Genomic DNA, 14,194 nt, shown 5'->3' with positions numbered 1-14,194 from the left:
CAAGTAAACACACCGCAGGACTTTTTGTGACGCACACTATATCACACACAAGTAAACACAATTCCGGACTTTTTGTGTCGCACAGGATATCACACACAAGTAAACACACTTCCGGACTTTTTGTGTCGCACAGGATATCACACACAAGTAAACACACTGAAGGACTTCTTGTATCGCACATGATATCACACACAAGTAAACACACCGCAGGACTTTTTGTGACGCACACTATATCACACACAAGTAAACACACTTCCGGACTTTTTGTGTCGCACAGGATATCACACACAAGTAAACACACTGAAGGACTTCTTGTATCGCACATGATATCACACACAAGTAAAAACACTGCAGGACTTCTTGTATTGCACATGATATCACACAAGTAAACACACTTCCGGACTTTTTGTGTCGCACATGATATCACACACAAGTAAAAAACACTGCAGGACTTCTTGTATCGCACATGATATCACACAAGTAAACACACTTCCGGACTTTTTGTGTCGCACATGATATCACACACAAGTAAACACACTGAAGGACTTCTTGTATCGCACATGATATCACACACAAGTAAAAACACTGCAGGACTTCTTGTATTGCACATGATATCACACAAGTAAACACACTTCCGGACTTTTTGTGTCGCACATGATATCACACACAAGTAAAAACACTGCAGGACTTCTTGTATTGCACATGATATCACACAAGTAAACACACTTCCGGACTTTTTGTGTCGCACATGATATCACACACAAGTAAAAAACACTGCAGGACTTCTTGTATCGCACATGATATCACACACAAGTAAACACACCGCAGGACTTTTTGTGACACACACTATATCACACACAAGTAAACACACTTCCGGACTTTTTGTGTCGCACATGATATCACACACAAGTAAACACACTTCCGGACTTTTTGTGTCGCACAGGATATCACACACAAGTAAACACACTGAAGGACTTCTTGTATCGCACATGATATCACACACAAGTTAACACACTGCAGGACTTCTTGTATCGCACATGATATCACACACAAGTAAACACTGCAGGACTTCTTGTATTGCACATGATATCACACACAAGTAAAAACACTGCAGGACTTCTTGTATCGCACATGATATCACACACAAGTAAACACACCGCAGGACTTTTTGTGACGCACACTATATCACACACAAGTAAACACACTTCCGGACTTTTTGTGTCGCACAGGATATCACACACAAGTAAACACACTGATGGACTTCTTGTATCGCACATGATATCACACACAAGTTAACACACTGCAGGACTTCTTGTATCGCACATGATATCACACACAAGTTAACACACTGCAGGACTTCTTGTATCGCACATGATATCACACACAAGTAAACACACTGAAGGACTTATTGTATCGCACATGATATCACACACAAGTAAACACACTTCCGGACTTTTTGTGTCGCACAGGATATCACACACAAGTAAACACACTGAAGGACTTCTTGTATCGCACATGATATCCCACACAAGTAAAAACACTGCAGGACTTCTTGTATTGCACATGATATCACACAAGTAAACACACTTCCGGACTTTTTGTGTCGCACATGATATCACACACAAGTAAACACACCGCAGGACTTTTTGTGACACACACTATATCACACACAAGTAAACACACTTCCGGACTTTTTGTGTCGCACAGGATATCACACACAAGTAAACACACTGAAGGACTTCTTGTATCGCACATGATATCACACACAAGTTAACACACTGCAGGACTTCTTGTATCGCACATGATATCACACACAAGTAAACACACTGAAGGACTTCTTGTATCGCACATGATATCACACACAAGTAAACACACTGCAGGACTTCTTGTATCACACATGATATCACACACAAGTAAACACTGCAGGACTTCTTGTATTGCACATGATATCACACACAAGTAAACTCCCTTCCGGACTTTTTGTGTCGCACATGATATCACACACAAGTAAACACACTCCAGGACTTCTTGTATTGCACATGATATCACACACAAGTAAACACACTTCCGGACTTTTTGTGTCGCACATGATATCACACACAAGTTAACATGCTGCAGGACTTCTTGTATCGCACATGATATCACACACAAGTAAACACACTGCAGGACTTCTTGTATCGCACATGATATCACACACAAAAACACTGCAGGACTTCTTGTATCGCACATGATATCACACACAAGTAAACACACTGCAGGACTTCTTGTATCGCACATGATATCACACACAAGTAAACACACTGCAGGACTTCTTGTATCGCACATGATATCACACACAAGTAAACACACTGCAAGACTTCTTGTATTGCACATGATATCACACACAAGTAAACACACTTCCGGACTTTTTGTGTCGCACATGATATCACACACAAGTTAACACGCTGCAGGGCTTCTTGTATCGCACATGATATCCCACACAAGTAAACACACTGCTGGACTTCTTGTATCGCACATGATCCCACACACAAGTTAACACGCTGCAGGACTTCTTGTATCGCACATGATATCACGCACAAGTAAAAACACTGCAGGACTGTTGGTATCACACATGATATCACACACAAACACTGCAGGACTTCTTGTATCGCAGATGATATCACACACAAGTAAACACTGCAGGACTTCTTGTATCACACATGATATCACACACAAGTAAACACTGCAGGACTTCTTGTATCACACATGATATCACACACAAGTAAACACACTGCTGGACTTCTTGTATCGCACATGATCCCACACACAAGTTAACACGCTGCAGGACTTCTTGTATCACACATGATATCACACACAAGTAAACACTGCAGGACTTCTTGTATCGCAGATGATATCACACACAAGAAAACACACTGCAGGACTGCATGTATCGCACATGATATCACACACAAGTAAACACACTGCAGGACTTCTTGTATCGCACATGATATCACACACAAGTAAACATACTGCAGGACTGCCTGGATCGCACATGATATCACACACAAGTAAACACGCTGCAGGACTTCTTGTATCGCACATTATATCACCCACAAGTAAACACTCTGCAGGACCTCATGTATGGCACGTTGCACATGTACATTCATCTACTTGTTTTATTGCTGATATTGGACCAATGTGGATCTTGGATGGGACCAGGCCGAGCCAATCCACTAGTATATAAGAGCCATGTGCTGCTTGTCCTCTCAGGCTCTGGATGAGGAGTACCTGAAGGTGGATGCTCAGTTTGGAGGAGTGGACCAGAGGAAGATCTTCACTCTTGCGGAGAAGGTATACTGTTTCCTCCCCATCATCTCCTTGGGACCAATATAAAGAGGATGTTGGCATATTTGCAAATTAATATTCCCATATTTTGCAATGCAAAATGTTGCGAGGTATAAGTCATGGATCCTCACTTAAATGTTCCTTCTCTGGCCTGTGCTTTTGAGCAGGTTTGGAGTAAGTGCGCCCTCTGCTGCTTGCTACAAAGATGTGCATACACACTAAGCACATTGATATTGAAGCTGTAGCAGGTGCCAAGGATAGTTAACGACTGATGATGTCCGGAGTCGTGTAGAAAGAGCTTTCAGTCCATCACCTCAATGATTGGTCAAAAGGCACTCACGTGGCGACAGGGCGCCATGTTTGCTGGCAACTTTGAGCTAATGCTATGTGTTTGTGGTGCTTCCTAGTTAGTTTTTCAAGGTGTAAAAATGCCCTTGTTGTGCAGTTTGGGGCTGCGTGAATTGTGGGAACTTTTTACATAGCTTTCCCAACAAGCCGGGAAGAAGACAAGTATGAGAAGTGAAGGTTTGCCTTTTTGTTCAAGACAGAACACAAAGAAGCAAATATAATTAATAACAGAAGAAATGAGCAAAGAAAAAAGATGGTTTGCAAAAACAGACTGCCTTTGAATCTCAGTGGAACTAAAATAATGCTATTCAGTAACAGTAGGGAGAGACAAATACAAATAGACCAAGTAGACATTGAAAGAATGAAGTAAACCGAAATGTGGGTGTCATAATAGAAGATAAAATGAACTGGAAATGTCATAAATATACAACATAAACTGTCAAGAATTAAGTCAAAAATGAATAAAGCAAAATATGTTCTGGACCAAGAATGGTTTCATATTCTCTACTGCTGGCCAGTGTTGCATATCTGACTTGTGCAGAAACACAGCCGCAAAATGATACTTTCCCAAAATTAAAGCATGTTTTATTGTAAGTTTATGAGCTGGAGTATGCTTACAACTTCATATAGACATATTATCTGGGTTTATTTCGTCAGAAAAACTAAGGCCACACGTCCATCCATCCATCCATCTTCTTCCGCTTATCCGAGGTCGGGTCGCGGGGGCAACAACCTAAGCAGGGAAACCCAGACTTCCCTCTCCCCAGCCACTTCGTCTAGCTCTTCCCGGGGGATCCCGAGGCGTTCCCAGGCCAGCCGGGAGACATAGTCTTCCCAACGTGTCCTGGGTCTTCCCCGTGGCCTCCTACCGGTTGGACGTGCCCTAAACACCTCCCTAGGGAGGCGTTCGGGTGGCATCCTGACCAGATGCCCGAACCACCTCATCTGGCTCCTCTCCATGTGGAGGAGCAGCGGCTTTACTTTGAGTTCCTCCCGGATGGCAGAGCTTCTCACCCTATCTCTAAGGGAGAGCCCCAAACTCATTTGGGCCGCTTGTACCCGTGATCTTATCCTTTCGGTCATGACCCAAAGCTCATGACCATAGGTGAGGATGGGAACGTAGATCGAGCGGTAAATTGAGAGCTTTGCCTTCCGGCTCAGCTCCTTCTTCACCACAACGGATCGGTACAACGTCCGCATTACTGAAGACGCCGCACCGATCCGCCTGTCGATCTCACCATCCACTCTTCCCTCACTCGTGAACAAGACTCCCAGGTACTTGAACCCCCCCAAGGAGATGGCACTCCACCCTTTACTGGGCAAGAACCTTGGACTCAGACTTGGAGGTCATCAGGACCACATCATCTGCAAAAATCAGAGACCTAATCCTGCGGTCACCAAACCGGAACCCCTCAACGCCTTGACTGCGCCTAGAAATTCTGTCCATAAAAGTTATGAACAGAATGGGTGACAAAGGACAGCCTTGGCGGAGTCCAACCCTCACTGGAAATGTGTTCGACTTACTGCCGGCAATGCGGACCAAGCTCTGGCACTGATCATACAGGGAGCGGACCGCCACAATAAGACAGTCCGATACCCCATACTCTCTGAGCACTCCCCACTGGACTTCCCTAGGGACACGGTTGAATGCCTTCTCCAAGTCCACAAAGCACATGTAGACTGGTTGGGCAAACTCCCATGCACCCTCAAGAACCCTGCCGAGAGTATAGAGCTGGTCCATAGTTCCACGACCAGGACGAAAACCACACTGTTCCTCCTAAATCCGAGGTTGGACTATCCGGCGTAGCCTCCTCTCCAGTACACCTGAATAAACCTTACCGGTCAATGGTAGCAAAGATGGCGCCTCTCTTTTTGTTGGCCACCACTCTGACCATATCAGGGTTGGGGACCCCCTAGTGACCAAGTATAGGAAGAAGTTCCTCTGTATAGATATTATCCATCCCGGAGCCTATCTCAGCTGCATTAATTAATTCATATTAAGTATTCAATCCCCCCAAAATATGTGCAGTGATTCATGTTTTTGTCTTTTTCATGGTCTATAGTACCTCCCCTCTCTGGGTTATGCCAAGCGCTCCCATCTGATGAACCCCATGGTACCTGGACTGACGGGTGCCAAGATGAGCTCCTCAGAAGAAGTAGGTTTTTTTTCAGTCTCTCCAGGATTTCTCCATAACGCCACTTCAAACTATCCACGCAGATTGTGTGCGGCCTCGCAACTTTGTCCAATGCCCACAACTTCCCAGCACCTTTTGGCCAATCAGCATCATTTTTTGTAACAATTAAATTTGTTTGATCAACTGTCTAATTAAAACTTAGCTTGTCTATTGTGTAGGCGAACCAGGGACAACAACATGTAATAATGTATCAACTCTTTATTGATCATATCACAGAGATGCCTACTTCCTGTTCTTGTCTATGACACTAAGCCAGGGGTGCCCATTACGTCGATCGCGAGCTACCAGTCGACCGCGGGGGGTGTGTCAGTCGATCTCCAGCCAGGCTTTTAAAAAAAATAGACCTAAAAATTAGTGATCATCAATCTTCACCAAGACGTCACTTAAATGACATTCACGGTACCGGAGGGTCTTGTGAGATGACGCTGGCTGCTGCAAGATCATTATTATGAAAATATGACCGAGAGGAAGGCGAGAAACACTTTTTATTTCAACAGACTTTCGCGCCGTACCTTCCGTCAAAACTCTAAAGGCCGACTGCACATTTCCTATCTTCACAATAAAAGCCCTGCTTCATGCTGCCTGCGCTAACTAAATACAGAGTCTCGGAAAACTGGCGTGCACAAGCGATCCCTCAGAAAGCTGGCGTGCACATCACTTGTGCACGCCAGCTTTCCGAGACTCTTATTTTGTTAGCGCAGGCAGTATGAAGCAGGGCTTTTATTGTGAAGATAGGAAATGTGCAGTCGGCCTTTAGAGTTTTGACGGAAGGGACGGCGCGAAAGTCTGTTGAAATAAAAAGTGTTTCTCGCCTTCCTCTCTGTCATTTTTTCATAATAATGAACTGGCAGCAGCCAGCGTCATCTCACAAGACCCTCGGGTGCCGTGAACGTCAATTAAGCAAGCTACGGAATTTGCCGCCAATGTTTTTCTTGTAAAGTGTATGGAAGCTGGATGAATTAGATGCCAAAAACCAACCACTTTCATGTGGTATTGTACAGAAAGGACCACTTTTTTCTCCTCCATTTGAAAATGTGGGCGTTATCATCATTACTGTCTGATTCCAATCAATGCAAGTCATCAGAATCAGGTAATACACCAACTTATATTCTTGTCTTTGTGAAAGAAAGACATCTATATGTGTTACACATGCTTGTATTATCATTAAACACATTTAACTTGTTTACAAAAATGTCTCTTTCATAAATAAATAAATATAAATGATATATATAAATGAGGTAGATCCCCTCGAGTTGGTCAATTGAAAAGTAGCTCGCCTGCAGAAAAAGTGTGGGCACCCCTGCACTAAGCCTTTTGGGAGGCAATTTACATGTTAGAGATGTTGAAGTGTGATGATCATCCCTCATGGTCTCTCAGTTGCCTACAAAAAAAAGTAGCGCTATGGATGGCTCTCAACAGTTCACAAATGCTCCTAGCGTGCGAGGCTAAATGTGTTGGATCATAAATGAATGTTTAAGATGGACACACACTTTTCAAGTGTAAACATACACAAAGAATGGACGAAACTTGTCAACGACAATATGGACAATAAGGAAGCTTTTAGTAGTTTTTCTTTTTGTAAATATAATTATTACTTATCGTAAATTAAGTACAGTCATTTGACAATGAGCCCTGATTATGTGCTTTTACTGCCATCAAGTGTTTTCTTTTATAAAACGAGTAAAGCATCAATACAGTATTTGTTTGACAATAATTGTTACAAGAAACATTTAAAACATTGATAACCTTTGAGTACCTTGAAGGTAGAAAAGCGCTATACAAGTATAACCCATTTATAACAAATCCATAAAATCAAGAGTTGAGTTATTGTTGTTGAATAAATGAGCCTCAAAACATGCAACTTCTGCTGCAACTTTCTGAAAAAGCTTCTGCAAATTTAGGCATCGGACAAGACAATCTCAGAAAAGCCTGAGAAATCTTTCAATGGACTTTGTTTATTGTAAATATATATTTTTTAAGTGTGTGTCTGCACATTTTTAATGTGTCATTTTGTGTTGAAAGGAGTCAAAGATCGACCTGCTGGACTCCAAGGAAGACTTGAAGAAGAAGCTGAAAAAAGCTTTCTGTGAGCCAGGAAACATCCAGAACAACGGCCTCCTCTCCTTTGTTAAATTTGTGCTCTTCCCTCTTGGTGGAGGTAGAAAACACTGGTGTTTCTGTGTTCATCCCCTCATTACTGAACAGAATGTAATGTAGGTGCGTGTGTTCAGAGTTCTCCATCAAACGGGACGCCAAGTGGGGTGGAGACAAAGTCTACACTGCCTATGAAGAGGTGGAGCAGGATTTTGCCGAGGAGGTACCATCTTGTCCTGCACAATCTCCTGAACAGGTCTCACGTGTTGCTTCTGGATCTCTCGCTAGCGGATTCACCCTGGAGACCTGAAAGCCTCTGTGGAGGCGGCCCTCAACGGGCTGCTGGAGCCAATCAGGAAGAAGTTTGAGTCTGCCGAACTCCGCAAACTTACCAACAGCGCCTACCCGAACTCTTTGAAGACCAGTCAGTATTCTGACTCTTACAGCAAAAGAATGGTAGGAGGTCAGCTAGCTTGACATGAACCCTTTGTGGACACAGAAGGAGCAGGAAAGGTGGCCAAGGCAGAAGGAGGAGAAGAGGAAGACGAGCTGGTGCCGTCTAAACTGGATATCCGGGTGGGAAAGATCATCAGTGTGGAGAAGGTAAGGCACCTTTGAGTTTAGGAAAGTGCCTTGCAAATGAAGTGTTGAATGATTTCTCAGTTTAGCTGAAAGACGACTTTCTTCAAGGGCAACTGCCCTTTTAAAAAATGATGCCTAACGTTCACAATCATGTAAGACGTAACCACGGATGGATTTTTCTTTTATTGGGTTCTGAATATTACTGTATTTTTCGGACTATAAGTTGCAGTTTTTTTCATAGTTTGGCCGGGGGTGCGATTAATACTCAGGAGCGACTTATGTGTGAAATCATTAACAGCTTACCGTAAAATATCAAACAATATTATTTATCTTATTCGCGGAAGAGACGGAAAAAATGTCAGCAGTCGTCACACACACGTCAACCTATTAGAATTCGGCGGGGGAGGTTAATGGCAGAAGTGCATCGTGGGTCATGGGATGCTAACTGCTATCTGCTACTGCCGCAGCTTTTAAAATGCATCATTCCATGATTGGCAGTAACTTATAAAAAGTGAGAAGGGCTGAACAAAAATGGCGTTGAAAAGGAAATCATGTACTGCAGATTACAAGCTGGACGTAGTGAAATATGCAGCAGAAAAGGACAAGAGGAGGCGGCACATACCTTTGGAGTTGGCAGAGTTGTTTAGAAGCCACATCGAGGAAGAAGATTTCATGGGATTTATGGATTAGGAGTGACAGTTTGGTAAAGGTATAGCATGTTCTATATGTTATAGTTATTTGAATGACTCTGGGATTAGGTCTCTGCTTTTTGCAGACGATGTGGTCCTGTTGGCTTCATCTGGCCGGGATCTTCAGTTCTCACTGGATCGGTTCGCAGCCGAGTGTGAAGCGACCGAAATGAGAATCAGCACCTCCAAGTCCGAGTCCATGGTTCTCTCCCGGAAAAGGGTGGAGTGCCATCTCCGGGTTGGGGAGGAGACCCTGCCCCAAGTGGAGGAGTTCAAGTACCTAGGAGTCTTGTTCACGAGTGAGGGAAGAGTGGATCGTGAGATCGACAGGCGGATCGGTGCGGCGTCTTCAGTAATGCGGACGTTGTACCGATCTGTTGTGGTGAAGTAGGAGCTGAGCCGGAAGGCAAAGCTCTCAATTTACCGGTCGATCTATGTTCCCATCCTCACCTATGGTCATGAGCTTTGGGTCATGACCAAAAGGATAAGATCACGGGTACAAGCGGCCCAAATGAGTTTCCTCCGCCGTGTGGCGGGTCTCTCCCTTAGAGATAGGGTGAGAAGCTCTGCCATCCGGGAGGAACTCAAAGTAAAGCCGCTGCTCCTCCACATGGAGAGGAGCCAGATGAGGTGGTTCGGGCATCTGGTCAGGATGCCATCCGAACGCCTCCCTAGGGAGGTGTTTAGGGCACGTCCAACCGGTAGGAGGCCACGGGGAAGACCCAGGACACGTTGGGAAGACTATGTCTCCCGGCTGGCCTGGGAACGCCTCGGGATTCCCCGGGAAGAGCTAGACCAAGTGGCTGGGGAGAGGGAAGTCTGGGCTTCCCTGCTTAGGCTGTTGCCCCCGCGACCCGACCTTGGATAAGCGGAAGAAGATGGATGGATGGATGAATGACTCTTACCATAATATGTTAGGTTAACATAGCAGTTGCTTATTTATGCCTCATATAACCTACACTTATTCAGCCTGTTGTTCACTATTCTTTACTTATTTTAAATCATATTTCAAATGTCTTTTCTTACTGTTGGATTTTATCAAATACATTTCCCCCCAAAATGCGACTTATATATGTTTTTTTCCTTCCTTATTGTGCATTTTCGGCCGGTGCGACGTATAGTCCGAAAAATACGGTAAATACATTTCAACAAAAGTCCACTCAGAATGTCTTGCCACTCTGCGGAAAAACATTTTTGTGTCTATTGCATACGTCGTCGCAACATTCGCTTCCAGAGGCCAAACGTTGGGTACATCACTAGTCAATACTGCGCTACATATCTACTCATACTGTGTATTAGTGTTCATATTCATGTGTTATTGATGTGAAGTGAAAGGGGATAGGTGAAGAATGAGGAAGTGTTGTGTGTTTCGGGAAGCACAGTAGGGAATGGTTGTACTTGTATAGCGCTTTTCTACCCCTTTTTAAAGAGCTCAAAGTGCTTTGACAGTATTTCCACATTCACCCATTCACACACACATTCACACACTGATGGCGGGAGCTGCCATGCAAGCCGCTAACCAGGACCCATCAGGAGCAAGGGTGAAGTGTCTTGCCCAAAGACACAACCTAGTCGAAAGTGGGGATTGAACCAGTAGCTCTCAGATTGCTGGCACGGCCACTCTCCCAACTTCGCCGCGCCTTCCCCGGCGAATACGTGTTGGAATTGGGCTGGTTGTTAGCATAGGATTAGTAATAAAAGTTAAAAAGAGCATTGGACTTCTGTATGCTACAATACATTATATCCTTTTCATTTTTAAGGTGTGGCGGCTTTCATTTTGCTGTGGTGGTCTTTCCACGATCAACTAAATAAATGTAAATGATATAAAAACAAATATATCAAAAACACTTGGTGTTTTGTATAAAACTAAAGAATTACTTAATTATAATTCTTTGTTAACAATTTATTATACTTTGATACTTCCATACATGACATACTGTGTAGAACTCTGGGGAACCACTTTTAAAACCATAACTAATGATATTGTTTTGCTGCAAAAAAAAAAGCTGTACGGCTAATAAACAAAGCAGGATATTATGACCATACCCATCCATTATTTGTTAAATCAAAACTTATGAAATTTCAAGATATTGTTTATTATAAAATAACACTGATAATGTTCAAAGCAAAAATAAATACTCTTCCAGAAGGAATTCAAAAGTACTTCTCTCTACAGACCAGCAAATACAATCTAAGAGATGAATCCAAGTTTATTTGACCAAAAGCAAGACTAGTTGTTAAACGTAGATGTTTATCTGTTCTCGGTGTTCATTTGTGGAATTCTTTTGGTAAAGAAATAAAAATTAGTGACTCAGTATTTAATTTAAAAAAGAACATGTCACAATATATTTTGAAAAGTTATGTGAACTAGTTTGTTTGGTTAAATGTTGTATTTAGAAGGTATGTATGTTTATGTATTTACAAAAAAGTGCATGTGTGTAGGTACATATTTTTGAATTATTTGTTGGGGGGCAGCTTGAATGTGGATGCTGAATGACTATATTTCTTTTTGTGTTGCAGAATTATTAGAAAAGGTAACTTAATTGAATGTAAAAATGTTATGTTGGGCATATAAGCTTTTTTGCTTCTGCCTGTTTCAGTCATGTTATTCATTTTTGAATCGTGATCTATGTTTGAATATGTTTTTGTTAGACTGAAACTGAAACTGAAACTACATTGAGGGGAAACCCAGAAGTAAAAAAAAAAACTCAAAAGAAACTATTCAGTATCAGTATTTTTGATTTAAATTAAAAAGGACAGTAATAATTTCAAACCGTTAAGTTAGGACTGTCAATCGATTCAAACACTCAGTTGTGTTTAATTGCATTGCCTTAGTGGACTCCTCTAATTAATCACTCATAGATTTTTTTTGTCCACCAGATGGCGCTACCTTTGCACCATCCAAAGCATGCAGGAAAAGTTGAAGAGTTTTACCTTGATTTAATGTGTTTTACATTTTATGTCAGCTATGCATTTAAAGTGGTAGAAGCAGAGCTTGTCAAATGATCATATTTCATCGCAACTAATGGCAGACATAGAAGTTTTTGTCTTTAAGTGTAGACATATCAAGATTTTAATAACTTGGGACTGGACAATTTGTTCAATACAAATGTTTGTTTATTAAGTATTATACTTTTTTTTAAAACAGCTCAACAATATATGGAGAAATACACAATTACAAACTCTCTCACACTCAGGCTCACTTTAAAAACAAACCTCGTACAAATGACAATGAAATCTAGAATTTCCTTCCCCTTGTGATGGTTTTGGAAACACCAGGACATGATGGTCAAAGGATGAAGCAACTCCAATGTTTATTGTGTGCAAGTAATTGTAAAAGTGCAGCTGGGATGCGCTCACATGTACTTTCATATCCAACCCCAAGCATCCAGATGCTGACTCGCTCTTCCTGGAGAAGATCGACGTTGGGGAGGCGCAGCCCAGGACGGTTGTCAGCGGGCTGGTGGCCTACATCTCCCAGGAGGACTTGCAGGACAGATGTGTGCTGGTGCTGTGTAACCTCAAACCCCAGAAGATGCGCGGGATCGAGTCTCAAGCCATGCTGCTCTGTGCCTCCATGTGGGTGACGCTTCTTTCTGCTTGTCACCCCTCCGACCTCACCCTCCCACTCAGCTCTTTGCGTCCTTTGTAGTGAAGGCGAGCCCAGGAGAGTGGAGCCACTCGACCCTCCACAGGGTTCCTCACCAGGAGAGCGGGTCTTTGTGGAAGGATACGAGGCGGGGAAACCAGAGGACAGACTTAACCCAAAGAAGAAAATCTGGGAGAAACTACAAGTATGTTTGTGGGATTATGGCGACTTAAGTTATGGTTTTACCGTTACTGTGTTTTTTTCCTAGGTAGACCTGAAGATCTCTGAGGAGTGTGCAGCTCAGTGGAAAGACAAGATGCTGATGACCAAACTGGGTGGAATCACATGTAAGACTCTGAAAGGAGGTAACATCAGTTAGGTACTCCACCTCACCTGCAAGCCGTATCACAAGAGTACACTAATCAACAAGTTGCCATGGGAACAACGCTGCTCTGGGATGCCGTTGGACACGGATAGTCTTTTAATGATGCAAGCTTTGAAAAGGGAAGAAGGTGTGGACTTGTCAATGAAAATATTGGGACTTTACGCGCTCATAATTACGCACCACAGATCTGTATTGAAAATATTCTACTGTTCAGGCGGTGGCATCATGGGTAACATTGCACAGAAATATACTTATGGGTCTTTCATATCATGATTAACAAACAAAAGAAATCACGTGAACTAAAAAAAGTGTCTTGTGACTGTGGTGCAGTTCTATCTGGTCCTTGTCCTCATGGGACACAAACATGAATAAATAATAGGATTGCTGCTTTGCATAAATGTATCTCAAAATGTGTCTTTTTATCACACGCAGGAGACAAGTGACGGTGGTATGATAAAAGCATTTTAATAGTTGATCATTTGTACCTATACAAAAGTGCTTCTGTTTTAAATGACACAACTTCTTCTTTCCCTTTATCACAGTGAATACCCAACAAACAAAAGACTAAAGCAGAGAATGAGCTCTTTGTTTCCACAATCATCTCCTCTCATGTATGTTCATTATGTTAGCAAACCTTCGTCTCTAAATCTCTGTACAAAAGCACACTGAAGTGAGTGCTACCTACCTCCGGGGAGCGCCCTCAAACCATATTTACACAACATATGTACACAAATTTTATCCTGAGGGTCGTTGTTGGATTGACGCTTAGAAAAATACTATCAGAAGAATGTGGGGGGTACTGATTTGCATAAATACATTTGGAAGGCTGTTGCAGGCTAAGGCTTTTGAAGTCTTGAGTGTCAGTAATGGCGGCCCTTGATTGCAGTTTTGCTCGCAGGCTTTGCTTGTTCCTGTGGGTTGTCTCGGCGAATTACCGCAAAGTGCTTTCAAAACAGTGTTTCAATTGTGTCTGCAGTCACTCTTGTTG

At 42.8% G+C, this 14,194-nt stretch overlaps 2 protein-coding genes across 7 annotated transcripts in view; one reads left to right on the top strand and one right to left on the bottom strand.

Annotated features, from left to right (window-relative positions):
• yars1 (tyrosyl-tRNA synthetase 1) overlaps nt 1–13,604 on the top strand; it is a 27,657-nt gene extending 14,053 nt beyond the window's left edge. For both annotated transcript variants that reach the window (XM_061882661.1, XM_061882660.1), the window contains exons 6-14: nt 3,250–3,330; nt 5,736–5,828; nt 7,890–8,025; nt 8,099–8,184; nt 8,250–8,385; nt 8,461–8,564; nt 12,618–12,811; nt 12,885–13,026; nt 13,090–13,604. In XM_061882661.1, coding sequence (XP_061738645.1) covers nt 3,250–3,330; nt 5,736–5,828; nt 7,890–8,025; nt 8,099–8,184; nt 8,250–8,385; nt 8,461–8,564; nt 12,618–12,811; nt 12,885–13,026; nt 13,090–13,200 — 1,083 coding nt within the window. In that variant the 3' untranslated portion in view covers nt 13,201–13,604. The remainder of the gene's footprint in view (nt 1–3,249; nt 3,331–5,735; nt 5,829–7,889; nt 8,026–8,098; nt 8,185–8,249; nt 8,386–8,460; nt 8,565–12,617; nt 12,812–12,884; nt 13,027–13,089) is intronic.
• nhsl3 (NHS like 3) overlaps nt 12,328–14,194 on the bottom strand; it is a 61,143-nt gene continuing 59,276 nt past the window's right edge. For all 5 annotated transcript variants that reach the window (XM_061882655.1, XM_061882656.1, XM_061882657.1 and 2 more), the window contains one exon: nt 12,328–14,194. In XM_061882655.1, the coding sequence (XP_061738639.1) occupies nt 14,154–14,194 (41 nt within the window). In that variant the 3' untranslated portion in view covers nt 12,328–14,153.

Source organism: Nerophis ophidion, linkage group LG21 (genome assembly GCF_033978795.1).
Source record: "Nerophis ophidion isolate RoL-2023_Sa linkage group LG21, RoL_Noph_v1.0, whole genome shotgun sequence".
NCBI classification, from domain to species: domain Eukaryota; kingdom Metazoa; phylum Chordata; class Actinopteri; order Syngnathiformes; family Syngnathidae; genus Nerophis; species Nerophis ophidion.
Note: the sequence above shows the minus strand (reverse complement) of the source record. Positions and strands in the feature narration are given on the sequence as shown.